The sequence below is a fragment of the Budorcas taxicolor genome, chromosome 11 (assembly GCF_023091745.1).
Source record: "Budorcas taxicolor isolate Tak-1 chromosome 11, Takin1.1, whole genome shotgun sequence".
Lineage (NCBI taxonomy): Eukaryota > Metazoa > Chordata > Mammalia > Artiodactyla > Bovidae > Budorcas > Budorcas taxicolor.
The window spans coordinates 145,613,551-145,630,829 of NC_068920.1; the positions used below are offsets into that span (position 1 = coordinate 145,613,551).

At 52.6% G+C, this 17,279-nt stretch overlaps 1 protein-coding gene across 1 annotated transcript in view; it reads right to left on the reverse strand.

The window, feature by feature from the left end:
• The window catches only part of GREB1 (growth regulating estrogen receptor binding 1), a 127,541-nt gene that overhangs the window by 38,575 nt on the left and 71,687 nt on the right, over positions 1-17,279 (reverse strand). The window contains exons 5-13 of the mRNA XM_052647845.1: positions 14,747-14,929; positions 12,778-12,921; positions 11,297-11,425; positions 8,365-8,478; positions 7,693-7,836; positions 5,776-5,961; positions 2,427-2,777; positions 1,203-1,331; positions 389-517 (exon numbers count right to left, since the gene is read on the reverse strand). Of these exons, the coding sequence (XP_052503805.1) occupies positions 389-517; positions 1,203-1,331; positions 2,427-2,777; positions 5,776-5,961; positions 7,693-7,836; positions 8,365-8,478; positions 11,297-11,425; positions 12,778-12,921; positions 14,747-14,929 (1,509 nt within the window). The remainder of the gene's footprint in view (positions 1-388; positions 518-1,202; positions 1,332-2,426; positions 2,778-5,775; positions 5,962-7,692; positions 7,837-8,364; positions 8,479-11,296; positions 11,426-12,777; positions 12,922-14,746; positions 14,930-17,279) is intronic.

A 17,279-nucleotide genomic window follows, 5' to 3' on the forward strand; every position in this document is an offset into this window, starting at 1 on the left:
CTACTCCACCTGGAGGGGACAAAGACGGGATCCCAGGGAAGCTGATGCTGAGACTGGGCTTCCGAAGAGGCTGCAGGTTCTCAGGAAGAGGAGGAGACCAGCAGAGCCCCTCAGGAACATAGCATGAATAAAACATTCCAACAGTGCATTGATAAACTAGAAATGAACTCAGAGAAAGGAAAGTGTACAGATGTACATTTCAGGGTAAAATATGACTGTTCTCATTAAAGACTAAAATGAAAGTTAGGTATTAGGTCTACTTTGATGCTAGGGAAACACCCTGCCCACTGGATGTGCCTCGAAACTGTGCTTCCTTGCAGACCCTGGGGGCCCCAGGACGCTGCCCCACCAGCCTGGAGCTTGGCCACCATTCCCCGGCACCACTCACTTGTACATGCAGGTGCCCCGCCGACATCCAGGGATGCTGACTTGCTGACAGAGGAGGCAGCAAGTGAGGAAGAAACAAGGCCTTGATTTTCCTGATGGAATTTGTCCAGCAAAATGTCAATGTCGCCTTCTGCCCCCAAACAGAGAGAACATCAGAAATGGGTTTTCCATCTCAGGGAAACTCAACATCAAGGGAACAATCTCTATGTGTTAGGCACTGTCCTGGGCCTGGGGCACCAGAGATAGGGTGGCCCATCCTGTGAAAGAGCCCACGGCCAAAGAAGGCAGATGTCCTTAGGAAAATGACATTATGACCCAGTGGGTTTTAGGGCAGGAGGCCAGACGTCAGGAGGTAGGGGTCTGAGCCCATCCTGGAGAAGAAGGGGCCAGCAAAGGTTTCTGGGAGGAAATGGGGTGACTCTTGAAGGGCGAGTAGCCGGGAAAAGAAGGGAGATGGGCACTCAAAGCTTGGAACACATGGAATGAAGCACAGAGAATACACTTCTCCAACAAGAGGCTTTAAGCAACTGAGATGGGGAGGCAGGAGGGTGATGGACAGAGCCCTGGAGGTAGAGAGGACCATGCACAAGGCCTGTATGTGCCCCCAAAGGCACCACACAGACAGACACCACACAGCCAGAGCAGGAATCAGCTAGCCAGAGACCCCACACCATGGAAGGGCCACTGCACCTGTAAATCCAGGCCAACCTAGGCAGCTCACAGGGATGGGCTCTGAGATGGCCTCCCCTTGCATCTGTGTTTATTTCTGTCTCATCAGTGTATGGTGACTTGCACCTGTCTGACTACAAGCATACCTGGACAGAGGGTGCTAAAAAAGGCCCCTAGCGAGTCCACTTTCCCGGTAACCAGCTCGTAATTGACTTCTTTCTGGTACTCGGCTGGGGTGAGAAGGCTCTCAGAAAGAATCCGGGCTTGGTATTTTCCTGGAAAACAAATGACAGCTTTGACAGGGCCCTCTGCTTAGAATTAGAGCATGAGCTCTTCGATGGCAGTCTATGCCTGCATCCCTTTCTCCCTCCATCCTCCAAGCCCAGCATCACGCTGGGCTAACAGCAGGGCTTCCTGCTGCTGCTGAAATGAATGAATGGTACACACGCCCCAGAGCCCAGTTTGGAACCTGACTCTCTCCCCCACTTAACCAGCTGTGTAACCCGGGCTGACCCAGCTTCCTCATCTGGAATTCATGGCTGGCAGCTCTATCTACTTCACGGGACTATCGTGGGGACGAAACAGGGCAAGGTTTATGAAAAGTGCAGCCCAATGCCTGATGCATTGAAGGCTCCAGTACTGAAGGTACTACTCAAATCAATGTAAAGAATTTATTTAAAAAACACAGAAGGCGTTCAGGATGTAGGAATGACAAGAGATAATGAAGACCCAGCACAGAAGCAATCTGAAATCAGCCCCTCATCTGAGATCCTCCACACTCCCCCCTTCCCCCAGAGACATCCCCCCGCCCCGTGTCTGCCTCTCCACCAGCACACGGGCTCCAGGAAAGCAGGACATCACTCCTGTATCCCCAGCCCCCAGGACAGTGGCTGCACATAGTAGGGCTTCAATAAGTGTTTTTAGTTAATTAGCTAATAGTTAATTAGCTGACAGCCTCATTAACCCACACAACCCAGTAAGGTCATTATTTTTTTTCTTTCCATTATGTAGTTGAAGATGCTGAGGAATGGAGTCACTGATCACAGGTTGGCGGCAGGGTGGCGGAGGGGTGGTGGTGGTGTGGAGGGGTTTCCCTGCATCTATACAGACCCCAAACTTGCCCCCAGTCTCTCAGAGAAACCAGAACTGCAGCACCTTTCATTCCAGAAGGAATGGCATTTTCCAGAAGCGTGCTATTCAGGGCACACCAGGGGTGGCTGAGTGTTAACTGCAGTTACTAACCAGCACTGATGCAAACCCCAGGCCTCCGAGGGGCCAACAGCCAGGTGTGTGTGTGGGGGGTGGGGGGTGCGGGGCGGCGGTGCTTCTGGGTGTCAACAGAAACATCTCAGCGGAGGGCCCAGCCTCACCGGTGACGGCGATGCAGGAGTCGATGGCGGCGCTCCGGCAGGCGCAGATGATCACCACGTAGTTGGTCTTGGCCAGCTTGCCCTCGATCAGCAGCCGGAACATCTCAGAGAGGCCCTCAGCCAGAGAGTAGGTGCACTCGATGACGTGCACGCTGTCGTTGCAGGAGCTGGCAGCCAGGCCGGCCAGCCAGGGCAGCTGCGCGGAGGTCACTGGCGCCACGGCGCCCGGCGTGGGTGGGAAGGGCTGGGGCGGCGCCTGCTGGTACTGCCGGATCTCCGTTAGATGCGACTCGCGCCACGAGCGCAGGAAGATCTGCTCCAGGTCCTCCATCAGGGGCACCTGGTCCGCCGCTGGCAACGACAAGGCGGGTGGGAGGGGCTTCAGCGCCTGCCCCGCCCACACCGCAGGGCAGTGCTGGGGAGATGAGCTGTGCCCTAATGTCCACCTGACACAATCTGAATGATCAACATCCAAAATAGAGGGAGGCTGCAAATGCAACCCTCATCTCATCAGCCTAAAAGAACCACTATTTTTGAGTGCTTCTCAGCCTTTTCTCCCCCACATGCTGGAATTTTATGTTGTTGTTCAGTGGCTCAGTCCTGTCTGACTCTTGGTGACCCCATGGCCTGCAGTACACCAGGCTTCCCTGTCCTTCACTATCTCCAGGAGCCTGCTCAAACTCATGTCCAATGAGGCAGTGATGCCATCCAACCGTCTCATGCTCTGTCGACCCCTTTTCCTCCTGCCTTCATCTTTGCCAGCATCGGAGTCTTAAATCACTATGAACTGAACTGAAAGTCACTCAGTCGTGTTCGACTCTCTGTGACCCTATGAACTGTAGCCCGCCAGGCTCCTCTGTCCGTGGAATTCTCCAGACAAGAATACTGGAGTGGGTTGCCATTCCCTTCTCCAGGGGATCTTCCCCACCCACGGATCGAACCTGGGTCTCCCACATTGCAGACACATTCTTTACCGTCTGAGCTACCAGAGAAGCCCTTTTAATCACTATAATGGGTTTAAATCACTGTTAACGATTGTGGGGAAATGACTTCAGGGTGTGTCTGCCTCCTTACCATCATGCCAGCATCAAACCACAATCATGACGTTTACAGCTTTCACACACAGCATTGTAACCAGGTACGTGACATCCCATGACTTGGAGGTGCCATCACAGACTTAGCAACACTGATCTATCATTGACCCTTGCATTGCTCCTGAGTAAGCACCTTCAAAGATACTTCTGCAGGACACAGCTTTATGTAAAGGACATAACTTCCTGAGCCTAAATGGACCTACAGAGCTGACTGGTAACACATCATCAGACTGTCTCCAGACGGTCTAAATGTGACAACTTACCATGCCATTAACAAACCACAACAACCCGGCTTCTACTGCACCCCTAGTTCTTATTGGATACCATCGTTTGGGTTCTTATCATCAACTGAATTGAGAAAAACTCCACTTGTTTGATTTGTTAACTTTGTACTTCTTTGACGACTAGCGAGACTGAGTATTTTCAACATTTTTCCCTATAGCTATTATCTGGTTTACATGTCAGAACTTTACATTTGGGTGAGCCAGTGGAAAGAGAGCCACAGTTTGATTTAGAAAACGTGTCCCCATCCAGGCTCCACCAGCTGTGGAGCCTTGAGCTATCTTAGGATACAGCTTTCTGATCTGAAAAAACAGGGATCATACCACTTCCTCATGGGGCTACGCCAAAACTGGATTAGATAAGCTGTCGTATTTCCTGTCTTTTTAAAGTTTTTCCCTGGAGCCCACAGCCCCTTCCAGACCCACCACCACCCATCAAAGCACCTGCGAGAGCTGCTCACACTCACCTTGCTTGTCTCCTCACCTCCATCCCCTTTGACCCATTCTAGTACGGGTTTTGTCCCCAACTCTCCTCATATCTCCACCCACCCAGGTTGCCAGTGGTTTCCACATGCCCCAACCCAATGGTCAATCATCAGCCAGCCCTCAGTTCTCGGCCATTAATGAAATGAAGTCAGATCATATCTGAAACTGAAAGTCACTCAGTCGTGTCTGACTCTTTGTGACCCCATGGACTGTAGCCCATCAGGCTCCTCTGTCCATGGGATTTCCCAGGGGAAAATACTGGAGTTGGTTGCCATTCCCTTCTCCAGAGGATCTTCCCGAACCAAGGATTGAACCTGGGTCTCCTCCATTGCAAGCAGATTCTTTACCCATCTGAGCCACCAGGGAAGCCCAGATCATATCTGTCCCCTGCCTGATAGCATTCCAGTGCTGCTATGGACTGAATTGTGTCCCCCTCCATTCATACGTTGAAGTGTTAACCCCCAATGTGACTATATTTAGTGAGAGGGCCTTTAGAGAAGTAGCTAAGGTTAAGTGGGTTCATAAGGGTGGGGTCCTAGGCCAGTAGGATGGGTGTCCCTATAAGAAAAGGAGCTCACCCTCTGTTCCCACACACACACATGAAGGAACGGCCATGGGAGGACACGGCCATCCACAAGCCAGGAAGAGAGGGCCTCCCCAGAACCCCACCATGGGGCCACTCTGACCTTGGACTTCCAGCCTCCAGAACTATGAGAAGATAAAACCTCTGTGGCTTAAGCACAGTCTGTGCTATTTTGCTACGGCAGCCTAAGCAGATAGACACAAGCTGTTCTCACTGTGTCTGACATACAGACTCTTGACCTTAGCCTGAGGCCCTGCCGGCTCTCTGATAACAACCTCACTCTCAGGCTCTCACTGGGTGGCCACCCTGGCGCCCGCTGACCTGGGGCGCCACGCCACGCCTTGGCCCTTGCCTCTGCCCCCCGACTCTGCCTCCCTGAGATCTTCACAAGCCTGGCTCCTCCTCATCACTCAGGTCTCGACTCAGGGACGCCTTTCCCGACAACCTGGATCAGCCCACAACCACCCACCACACTCCCATTGCTTCTTTTTCTCCTGTTTACGGTTTCTCTCTCCCACTAGAATCCTTGAGGGCAGAGCCTTTGTGGTATTCCTGCTGTATCTCTGCACCTAGAATGGCAGAAAAATCACTTTTGGAAAAAAAAAAAATTTATCTGGTTGCATCGGGTTTTCACTGTGGCATGTGGGGTCTTAGTTCCCCAACCAGGGATCGAACCCATGTCCTCTGCATTGCAAGGCAGATTCTTAACCACTGGAAGTCCCAGGAAATTGTATTTGAATTCGTACTGCCATCCCAGCCCCCCAGGTGGTGACCACTGCAGTGACCTGATGACGGAGGCCGTCTTCAGGAGGGCTCTGAGTGAGGGTCCGTGATCAGCCCGTATGCACGTCCCTCCTTTAGCGATTATTCCACCAGTGGTTCCCGCGAAATGGGAGGGGACTCACCCAGCTGGACGAGATAGTAGACGGTCAACAGGAGCTGCATCTCCTCTGAGATGGGCTGAATGGTGGAGGCCCCGTACTGCTCGTAGGCTCTGGAGATGGACTGCGAGTTCTGGTAGCACATGTACAGCAGGGGGCTCACAACCACGTCGTTCAGGTTGCCGCACAGGTAGGGGAAGTTTCCGTGGCCTGGGGGAGGGGACACAGCATGGCTTGGCAACTGGCCTCAGGCACAACGTGTGGTCTCCACATGTGCACGCGTGAGAGCCGACTCACATGTGCACTCAGTCGTGTCCAACTCTTTGTGACCCCGTGCACCAGAGCCCGCCAGCCTTATCTGTCCATGGGATTCTCCAGGCAAGAATACTGGAGAGGGTTGCCATGCCCTCCTCCAAGGAATCTTCCCCACCCAGGGATCGAACCTGCATCTCCTGTGCCTTCTGCATTGCAGGCAGATTCTTTACCACTGAGCCAGCAGGGAAACCTGGGGCTCTCTGCATGCAAGGGAGTGAAAACATGCAGGCCAGCTGCTCTTGAGGCAACTCAAGCTCCTTTATGGGGAAGTCTTGAACTCTCAGCCCGTGCTGGTTTGTGCACCTGTTCTCATAACTGACAGGGGCTGTAGCATTTGCTTATTCATTTGCAGTCTCCACCTTTTTGGCACCAGGGATCAGTTTCATGGAAGACAATTTTTCCACAGACCCAGGGTGGGGGTGGGATTACGGTGTGGGGATGATTCAAGAGCAATATATTTATTGTGCACTTTATTTCTATTATTATTATATCAGCTCCACCTCCAATCATTAGGCATTAGACCCTAGACATTAAAGACTCCTGATTTAGTCCAATTTCTTATTTTACAGCCAAGCACACTAAGGCCCAGAGAGAATTACTAAAGCTGCTCGGCCATCGCCTGTGCCTCCCAGCCCCCTAGGACTCCTTGATGAGCTGAGTTAGGAAAATAAACCACTGTACAGATCAGAGACTCCAGACATTGACAGAACTTGACAAATGCTTCAGCAAATGGTACAAGATTAATTCTGAGAGCAGCCCTCAGAGGCAGGACAGCCCGGGCCAGATCTATTATTAACTAGGTTATCCTCAGCAAGAAGCTTCACTTCCCCAAGCCCTGGTCTCTGCATGTGTAAAACAAGGTGACGATATCAAACCCTTGTGCAGTCTCTGAGATGATTAAATGTGGTAAGTGCCTGCATGGTATTGTGTACTCAGACAGCCTCCATTTATTCACCAAACACACACTGAGTAGACGCCTGCTGTGTGCTGTGTGCAGGCACCACGCTCAGCTCCGGGGGAAATCTAGGCCAGGACACAGTTCACAGCCTCAAGAAAATTGTCTCCCAAACCTGAGGGTGCGCTAGGATCCCCCGAAAGGCTTCCTAAAACACAGATTGCCAGACCCAACCACAGAGCCTCTGATTCCCACTCGGGCCTGGTTCTGATTCTGGGATGGGTGGGCCTGGGAATTTACATCTCTACTGAGCTCCTGGGTGGTGCTGTTTTTGCTGGTCCAGGAACCACAATCTGGGGAGCACCGCTCACAAACACTCTGGTTTATCAGAGGCAACAGAAAGAACTACTCTTAGGGGAAGGATGTGACATTTGTCATAAAGGAGGCACAAAGATGCTACAGCGGGGCCCAGATAAAGGGTCAGAACAAACGAACAAGCAAATGGTCGTCACGGAAAACAGTGACGGGCTCCGAAACTTCTGGCGTCTGATCAGGGGCCACCCCAGTGACCGGTCTGCTTGGTTCTCTCATTGCCCTGGAAACGGCTTTAGAAGTTCTCCCAGGAGGACAACCTGGTGTGGAGTCAGACTGGAATGATGTGTCATGTCGTCTGTTTCTAATGTATTCCCTGGCTCCCCGACCTTCCGCCCCCAGCGCATTGCTATACTTGCCTTTAAAGATCACTGGCTTGGCCTTGCATATCTTCAACAAGTTGTCGGGAACGGACACAGGCTCTCCGGAAGCCACAACAGGAAAGGTGACTGAAGCCGGTCCCACCAAGCCGACCTGGGGCATGCAGGTCACACCTGCGCTTTCTAGGGACACACCGAGAGCGTGAAGAGGATACACGTCAGACAGGGCATCCACCTCCGGCAGACCTGACATCAGGCCAGCCAACACACCTGCTACAACTCTACCTTCTCCGCACCTCCAGGAGCACCCAAGTCTGGGAACCACAGGTTCCTGAGTCAAAAGATCTTAAAGGTCACCGGGTCCCCCTGCCCCACCGAACAACCCAGTTTTCTCTTCTTCAATGTCCCTGCCAAGTGACAAGCACGCCTTTTAGAAAAAACTCTCTAAGATCAGGAAAGTCAATACTGTGCAGGAATCCTGGGCTTTGTGAAGCAAGCCTAATACACGAGAAAGAGAATCTTTTGTTATACTCAAGTGTGCCTCCCTAGAATTTTCTCACCCATACATATGAAAGCATGTGTGTACACACACGCACATGCACACATGAACATGCACATGCTCGTACACACACATTCACACACACACACACACACACCACCACCCCCACCAGTGCCAGAACCTTGCCTCTGGGGCAGGGCTCCATCACTTACCATACTTGGCTCTGTTCCCCGCTCCCTGGGGGTAGCCCCCATCCGAAGCTGATGGAGACTCTGGAGACCAGCCTTTGTGGCGTTTTTTGGGAGGGCCGGAGTTTGATAAGATACCTAGACAACGTTCAGAGTGTGAATTAGGCTGTCACCAAAGACATGCTTCAGCAAAATGTTCCCCTGAGCTGGAGAATACTTATTTGTTATTTTTTTTAAAGCACAGCTTTACATCTAGCGCATTTTAGCTTCCCTAATGGCTCACATGGTAAAGAATCTGCTTGTGATGCAGAAGAGCCCGTTCGATCCCTGGGTCTGAAAGACCCCCCTGGAGGAGGACACAGCAACCAACTCCAGCATTCTTGCCCGGAGAATCCCATGGACAGAGGAGCCTGGTGGGCTATAGTCCATGGGGTCGCAAAGACTCGGACACGATTGAGCAAAAAACAAACAGTCTAGAGGAACCATCTAGGCTTAAAGAAATATCCTGTCGACCTCTATAAATGTTTCATTCCAAAGCTGTGTCAGTGTCTAAGCTTTAGCCCTCCGAGCCTTACCTCCTTCATCTTTACAATGGGATCATAAAACCTACTCTGAAAGGTGACTTGATCAAGACTAAAGAGAATATATGTAAGGCACAGAGTTTGAGGCCAATAAACGGCAGCCACCAAGTCCAGATCCTCATTATCTAGCATGGGTAACCGTTCCCTATTCCAGGGGATCTTCCCAATCCAGGGATTGAACCCAGGTCTCTCACATTGCAGGCGGGTTCTTTACCAACTGAGCCACCAGGGAAGCCCAAGAATACTGGAGTGGGTAGCCGTTCCCTTTTCCAGGGGATCTTCCCGACCCAGGAATAGAACCCAGGTCTCCCACATTGCAGGCAGATTCTTTGTGTCTGAACTACGAGGAAGTCCATCATCGTCTCCACATTCCAGTAAATTAATACTTGTTTCTGTAGACAAGCCCCAGTGGCAGTCAACCCACCACCACAGTTTCACCACTCGGGGGCAGTACCGATCCACCTGTGCACCTCTCCCCACCACAGCCCTGAAAGCTCATTTCCGGCTAAAAAAATCCAGGGGAACAGAAGCTGGTACCCACTGACACTAATGAGTCATCCTGCCCACGCCAGAACAGTGTGAGCATGACTCATGCTCTGTTCTTGGATTCTTCAAAATACCAAGAATTGGTTATCACATTTTGGGGGACCAATCTGACACAAAATATCCCTTACCTTTAGCGCTCTCTATGTTCAACCATGACACATTATACAAAGTTTAAATTTTAAAACACTCTATTCCTGGATGCAACCCTCTCCCAAGGAAATCAGAACCCCAGCATGTCCACACACCTCCGGATGACCCACCCCAACCCCCAGCCCCACCTCGAGCTCCTGGTGATTCTAAACCACAACCAGGATTGAGAACCACTAGTTTAGAGCAGTGTTTCTCCAAATCTAGCCGGAGACAAAGCTGGAGAGAACCAGGAGGAGCTTGTTCCAAGTGTCTGCTCCTGGGCACACCTCAACCTACAGAAGCCAATCTCCAGAAATGAAAGGAAACACTCAGTCACAAGCACCCCTGGTTATCCTTAGATGTGCTGCTGTTTGAGAATTACTGCTTTTGAGTCTCTTAAAAATAACCCAGTTATTTTCACCTCTTATTTAGACCAACGGAAAATGAATGAAACAAAATGAATAAAACGTTTAAAGACATGAAGTTCTTTGCTTGCAAAGAGCTTTCCCACAGGTGGGCTCCTCTGACCCCACAACCTCTGTGGCAGCTTCTATCACCTTGATGTCATTTAGAACGACATCTTCGTTTCCCCACACATCTGTCCTCAAGAGCAGGGAAGAGCTCCCACACAGACTGAGATGCCAGCTCCTCTAAAAGCCATTTTAAACTACCAGAGGAGGAAGGGCAAGGGGATGGGGCCTCAGTATGAAGGCAGAAGGTCTGAGGGTGTTTTCTTCCTTTGGGGTGCTAACTGCCTCTACAGACTCTTTGTGTATGCATGCTGAGTCACTTCAGTTGTGTCCAACGTTACGGCCCTATGAACTGAGGCCGCAAGGCTCCTCTGTCCATGGGATTCTCCAGGTAAGAATACTGGAGTGGGCTGCCATGCCCCCCTCCAGCGGATCTTCCTCAAAGCTCTCCCAAAATGATGTCACCAGGAGCTGCCCCTGTGGACCAACCATTTCTGGCCATGTGTCCTGGTGCTGGGAAGGGGGACGCTATTTGGCATTTGGGGAGAGGCAAGTCTTCACTGTAGCCCACTCCCTGCAGGCACTGCAACATCCAGACCCCGAGCTAGACAGCGCAGAAAGGGATTCTGTGCATTTCCCACCTCCCCCTCCCCACTCTGACCCCACCCCGTCCCGTCCCGTGGAGGGCAGCATTTCAGCTGAGAACCACTGAGCCCCCAAGTCCTTGTCATACTCTCCGTGTAGCTTCAGAAGCGGTTTCTTGAAATAGAGTCCACCCTGCCCACAGCAGGCCTCAGGCACGGGATTCTGAGGCTCCAGCTGTGCCCCTAATGGTGCAACCCCACTCTCTCTACCAGCACCCATCGCATCCTCCGGGCCAGGCTCCATGGAGTAACTGGGCTTGCAGGGCGCATGATGATGACTGTTCCTGTGAATGTCATTGGCCGACAGGGAGACATGTCACCACTCATAACAGGTTCCCACCACATCCTAGCACACACTCATCACCCAGATTGGGAGCAGAAGCCATGCGTCTCCCTACCCCCAGCACTGGGGGCTGGACACACTACCAGAGACGCAGGAGGTGTCTGCTGATCCAGCCTGACTCTCATTCCAACTCCAGGAGGCTCAGGGGCCCCGGCGCTGTGGCTCTCGCGTCCCCCACCCGCCACCGCCTTGGCCCAGAGCAGAGCAAGGCGCCCCCACCTCGAATAGGACGGTCAAGGTTACCTAAGGCTGAGGGACGCGGCACTGCGGACAGGCGGTTCTTCACCAGCGGCTGGTGCTTTGGGGAATCTTTGCCATTGAAAACAGCCGGATCCAGGGCTGCGGTTAGGGTGGGGTGATCAGAGGCTGGTCCTGAGAGCAGAGACAAAGAGGGGAGACCACGGGATGCTCGGGGAGTCCAGCAAACAGGAAATGGCTCTCCCTCCGTTTAACATGTTAGCTTTCCACTGATGCAGCCTGTCAAGGGTCAGGACTCTTGACAGAGTGATTCTGTCCCCCCCAGCCCCCCGAAAAAGCAGACACACACGGACATGCACGCACACACATGCACACACAGGACACACGCTCCCACACATGCTCCACTGAGCACTCCCTGTGAGAGAAGGGCCCGTGGGGGCCCCGGGATTCCAGGAGCACCCCTGCAGCTGCTCCACCCTCCTCCCACCCTCTTGCTCACCCTCCTGGGTTCAGGGTCACGTCAAACATGCTCAGGAAAGCAGTCGGGTTTGCCGTCGCCCAGGGCCAGGCTATGCATAGGATCTGGGGCTCCCCGGGCCTCAGGAGGATTCTGGGGACAATTGTGGGCTCTGCTCTAAGTCACCCACACGGGCCAGAATGATGTGGAAGGTACTCCAGAGTCAGGAGGAGCACCGAACATCCCCTATGTCGAGGGGTTGAAGGGCGGGCTCTGAAACCAGACGACCCGTCTGAGCTCCATGCTGCCTCGAACTCAGAACCTTCCTGAACATTATACCTCCTCTCTGTGCATCCACCTTCTCATCTAGAGGATGGGGGTAATATTAGAGCTGCTGTGAGGACGACGGGAGTTAACAAAAGTTTGCAAGCAGTAAGTATTTGCTATCACTGTCATCACACTTAATTTTTATAATCACCCTGCAAATTAGACAGAAAAGTTTCTCTCCAAGTGTACAGATGGGGAAACGGAGAGTCACAGAGTTAAAATGAGCTGACCCAAATCTCTCAGCTAGGAGGTGGCAGCACCGGAATCGCACCCAGGTATTCTGCGGGCAGAAACACTGATCCCTGAAGCTGCCCAGGTGTGCCAGGCCCCAGGTGACCCAGGCACAGGGAGGACGGGGGCAGATACCACGTGGAAGGGGGACAGGGAGCCTCTGGGGGGAGTGCATTCTCTGCTCAGGTGCAGCCTCTTCGCTGTGGATGCTGAGCCACGTGCAGCAGGGGCCCAGGGCCCCTCAGCAGACCCCCCTGAGCAAGAGGACCCCCAACCACCAACCCCCCCGCCGCCAGAGCCCTTGGGAAGGAGGTTGCTGTCTACTTGCCATCAGCTGTCGTGCTCATCAGGTGTGTTTTGCATGGCCGAGGCCAAGTTCACAAAGCAGAAATATCAGCTATCAAACCCTACTGCCTGTGATAGCCTAGGTGAGCATCTTTGTGCCTCCATTTTTCGGTTGGGGGAACTAAAACCGATTCCCAGAACCTCCAGCGCTGCGCCACCGCCTCACCTGCCTGCGGGGCTCCCAGCGGGGCGCTCGGGGTTGTCCCTGGACCGGGCTCGCCGGGTAAGGGTGCCAGAGGCCCAGAGCTGTCCAGCGGCGGGAACAGAGAGCTGGAACATGCACCCACGGATGCCTGTCGGCTTCTGAACTCTGCGGGGAAGAGGCACACATGACAGTCAGCTCCTGCTCCTCCCCAACAGCGACCAATGACTTCCGAGGCCAGAACCCGGCCTGCGGGAGAGCCAGGCGCGGAGATAACCACGAGGGTGCCAACGCCTTCCCTGTCGCTGTTCCGGTGCAGCCGGGAGGGCTGGGGTGGGGGCCATTCCCCAGGCTCGGTCTCTGGGGAAGCCACCTGGGGGACAGTCCTCTTGCCAACAGCAGGAGCAGTGGTCACCACTTGGGAAGAAGGGAAAAACACATGATGCAAACGAGAGCTCCAATTCCAAGGGACAAACAGCATTATGGGAAAAACAGATGATGCAAATGAGAGCTTCAAGTCCAAGGGACAAACAGCATTACTCAAAAGTGAAGGAACAGCTGGGCTTCTCTGGTGGCCCAGATGGAAAGAATCTGCCTTCAATGTAGGAGACCCGGGTTCCATCCCTGGGTCTGAACAATCCCCTGAAGGAGGGCATGGCAACCCACTCCAGTATTCTTGCCTGGGGAATTTCACAGACAGAGGAGCCTGGCGGGCTGCAGTCCATGAGGTCTCAAAGAGTCGGACACGACTGAGCAACAACAGCAGTAACAAAAAGGAAGAGCTAATACTTTCCTCCACCCCCTAAATCAATCTCCATTGGGAAGATTACCTCCCAGTGAGGTATCAAACCTGAGAGGGGCTTGGTCACAGCAAGTGATCAAGAACTCTTGGCTGGTCCCACAAGGGGAAGAACTACTTCCTCTCCGGGACCTACAAAATGATAGGCATGTATATAGTGGGAGCTCAAGAGATTATTGAGGGATGTGGCAACCCACTCCAGTTTTCTTACCTGGGGAATTTCACAGACAGAGGAGCCTAGTGGACTACAGTCCACAGAGTCGCAAAGAGTCGGACACAACTGAGCGACTGAGCAAGCAAGAAAAGGAGACAGGGAGGAGAGGAGTGATGGGAGGGGACGGGGGATGAAAGCCTAGAACCAGCCCCTCCTGAAGCCCCATTTTTCTACTCACAGAAGCTGGCTGGGATATTCCAGGTAATCAGACAGCACCGACACAGACAAGTGAGGGACAAGAGGCTGCCTCTCCTGGGCACCTCGCTGAGAACCCTTCTGGGACAGGTCCCTCCATGGTTGGTTGATGGGAGAAGGGGCATCTCGGTGGGGTCTGGAAAATCCAGCCCCTCCCTCTGCTTCCAGAGCTGACTGCAGCCAGGAGGATACAGGGTGACAGAAGAGAAGGATGGAGGGAGGCCCTTCCTAAAGCTGGAGCCCACTCTCTTCTCTTCCAGCCCCAGGAAGCTGATCTTTTCTGTTTGTGGTTGACAGGGCTGTGGGGCAGAGAGGGAGGCTATCTGGGCTGAGCTTTCTCTAAGTCAGGGCTTTGCAACTTCAGCACCATTGACACCGGGCTACACAAATCTCTGCGGAGGGCTGCCCCAGCCACGGCACCCTTGGCCTCCATCTATGAGATGCCAGGGGCTCCCTGCAGTCACAGTGGTCAACAATGTCTTCAGACATCACCAAATATCCCTGGGGGACAGAATTACCCCCGGCTGAGAATCTTGCCCCAGATACTTACCACAAGAAGACACCGCACCGTGTGACCCTGTGTCAGCTTTCAAAGCGCCCATACAAGTAGACTGATACTATAACCTGGACGCCCGGGGGGCAAAATTGCATTTTGATTTCATAGGGCTGACCTCTTGCCCACCATGTGGACTGAAGAGCAGTCTTGGCCCAGAGTCGGGCCGACAGGCCCCTGGCTGGCCTGGGGGTGCCCCCTTCATGCGGCCCACCCCACAGAGCTTGCTCACCTGAGCCTTTCCAGCAAATGAGGGGCCCTTTGGTCAGAGCCCCCTGGGCGTTGCGGACCAGGTAGTATTTCAAGTGCTTCTGCTTCTTGGGCTGCGTGGTCAGCTTCAGATTGATGTGATTGGAGAACTCCGTAAAGTAACAGAAGCCCTTCTTGCCACAGCCGACACAATTCCCAGAGAAACCTGGGGGGAGGAAACAAACCAGGATTGTCCCCACCTGACACCCAAGACCCCTCCAAGTGAACCATTGTTCACTAGGCATTCATGTCCTGAACCACCAGCCAGAGAAGTCTGAGGGGCAAAGGTCGCTGTCAGCTCACGCTGGTCCAGGGGTCAAGATGACCTTGACACAAACAAAAAACCCTGACCAAAGAGACGCTTGGTCGTAGAGACGAGCCCAGGCAAGCATGGAAGACGGCATTGCTTAGGGGCATATTTAAAGCCTATGCATCCTATGGGACATAACCGTCCCATTCATCTGTCCACACTAACTGAGCACCTGCAATAATTCGGTTTGTCTGCATGGTCTTTGGGCTTCTCAGACGGTGCTTGTGGTAAAGAAACTGCCTGCCAATGCAAGAGACATGAGATGCAGGTTCAACCCCTGGGCCAGGAAGATCCCCTGGAGGGGGTCATGACAACCCACTCAAGTGTTCTTACCTGGAAAATCTCATGGACAGAGAAGCCTCATGGGCTATAGTCCATAGGGTCACAAAAGAGTCAGACACGACTTAGTGAATAAACAATAAATGTTTATACTGTAGTCTAACACATGAATTAAGGAATTATTTGATATTTGAGCATCACCAGCAGAAATAAAGTGACTATATTCTGTGTATATAATATGCACACAAAGCATTTCTAGTTGGTGGGGATGGAGGTGGGGGGAAGAGCTTTGTTTAAAGTATAAGTAAGTACAAGCCTTGCTGCTGCTGCTACTGCTAAGTCGCTTCAGTCGTGTCCGACTCTGCAACCCCATAGACGGCAGCCCACCAGGCTCCCCCGTCCCTGGGATTCTCCAGGCAAGAACACTGGAGTGGGTTGCCATTTCTTTCTCCAATGCATGAAAGTGAAAAGTGAAAGTGAAGTCGCTCAGTCGTGTCCGACTTCGCGACCCCATGGACTGCAGCCTACCAGGCTCCTCCGTCCCTGGGATTTCCCAGGCAAGAGTACTGGAGTGGGTTGCCGTTGCCTTCTCCGAGTACAAGGCTTAAGTACTTGAAATTATGTTTCCCAGGTGGCTCAGGGGTAATGAACCCGCCTGCCACGGCAGGAGACGCGGGTTCGACCCCTGGGTGGAGAAGATCCCCTGGAGAAGGAAATGGCAGCCCATTCCATATTCTTGCCTGGAGAATCCCATGGATAGAGGAGCCTGGCAGGCTGTAGCCCATAGCATCGCAGAGAGTTAGACAGGACTCAAGTGACTTAGCACGAACACACTATGGTCTTCAGCGCCAGCCAATCATAGAATCTCAAAGCAATTAAACCACTTAGACTGGACACACTGAGAGCCCTCTTGAGAGTCCAAAATTCCCTCCAGGAATCAAGGAAGTAGATCGCACGAGTTGCAGAAATCAACGTGTGGCCAGGATCGTGGGGAGTGAAATCTGGGCCCAGCAGCCATGGTGAAGCCTCTCAGCTGGAAGGTGACTGCTTCTGTCAGTTCCTGCTGCCCGAGGCCAGGGGAGCCTTTCTGGGAGATGACAGAGCTTAACTCTGAGGCTCTGCAGAAGCTGCCTTCCAGAGGTGATGACAAAACCACCTCTTCAGTTCAGTTCAGTTCAGTTCAGTCGCTCAGTCGTGTCCGACTCCCTGCGACCCCATGGACTGCAGCATGCCAGGCCTCCCTGTCCATCGCCAACTCCCAGAGTTCACTCAAACTCATGTCTATCGAGTCAGTGATGCCATCCAGTCATCTCATCCTCTGTCATCCCCTTCTCTTCCTGCCCTCAATCCTTCCCAGTATCAAGGTCTTTTCAAATGAGTCAGCTCTTCACATCAGGTGGCCAAAGCATTGGAGTTTCACCTCTCATGAACTATTAAAATCCAGAGAACATGCTTGAAAGACTTGAACAAACTGTGAAGTCCATTCAAACCAGAATCAATAGAACTGTTGGTTAATACAAGAAAAACGTGATGGTTTAGCTTTTGTACCTGGTAGACCATTCTGCTTTAAGCTCACTGTCTTGCAAAGGCCTTCCCTATGACCTTGCCTCACTCCCTGGTACATCTGGTTTCTATGCCCCAAAATCCTTTGGCAGGAGAGACCCTGAAGCTTAGACTAATTTGTTTTATCTTATCCTCTGGCTGACAAGTTTACAAAGGGCATCTTGATATAGGCCAGGAGGGCCAAGGGGTTCTGTGCATAAGCCCTGCTCTTAAAGGGGACAATCCTGAGGTCTCTGGCTACTACTGTCCAAAATAACATCAGTTAGTGAAGGTTCAAAACATTTCCCCATAGAGAAAGAAGATGCCTATATTACAGAAATATGACGGACTTTATTTTCTCGGGCTCCAAAATCACTGCAGACAG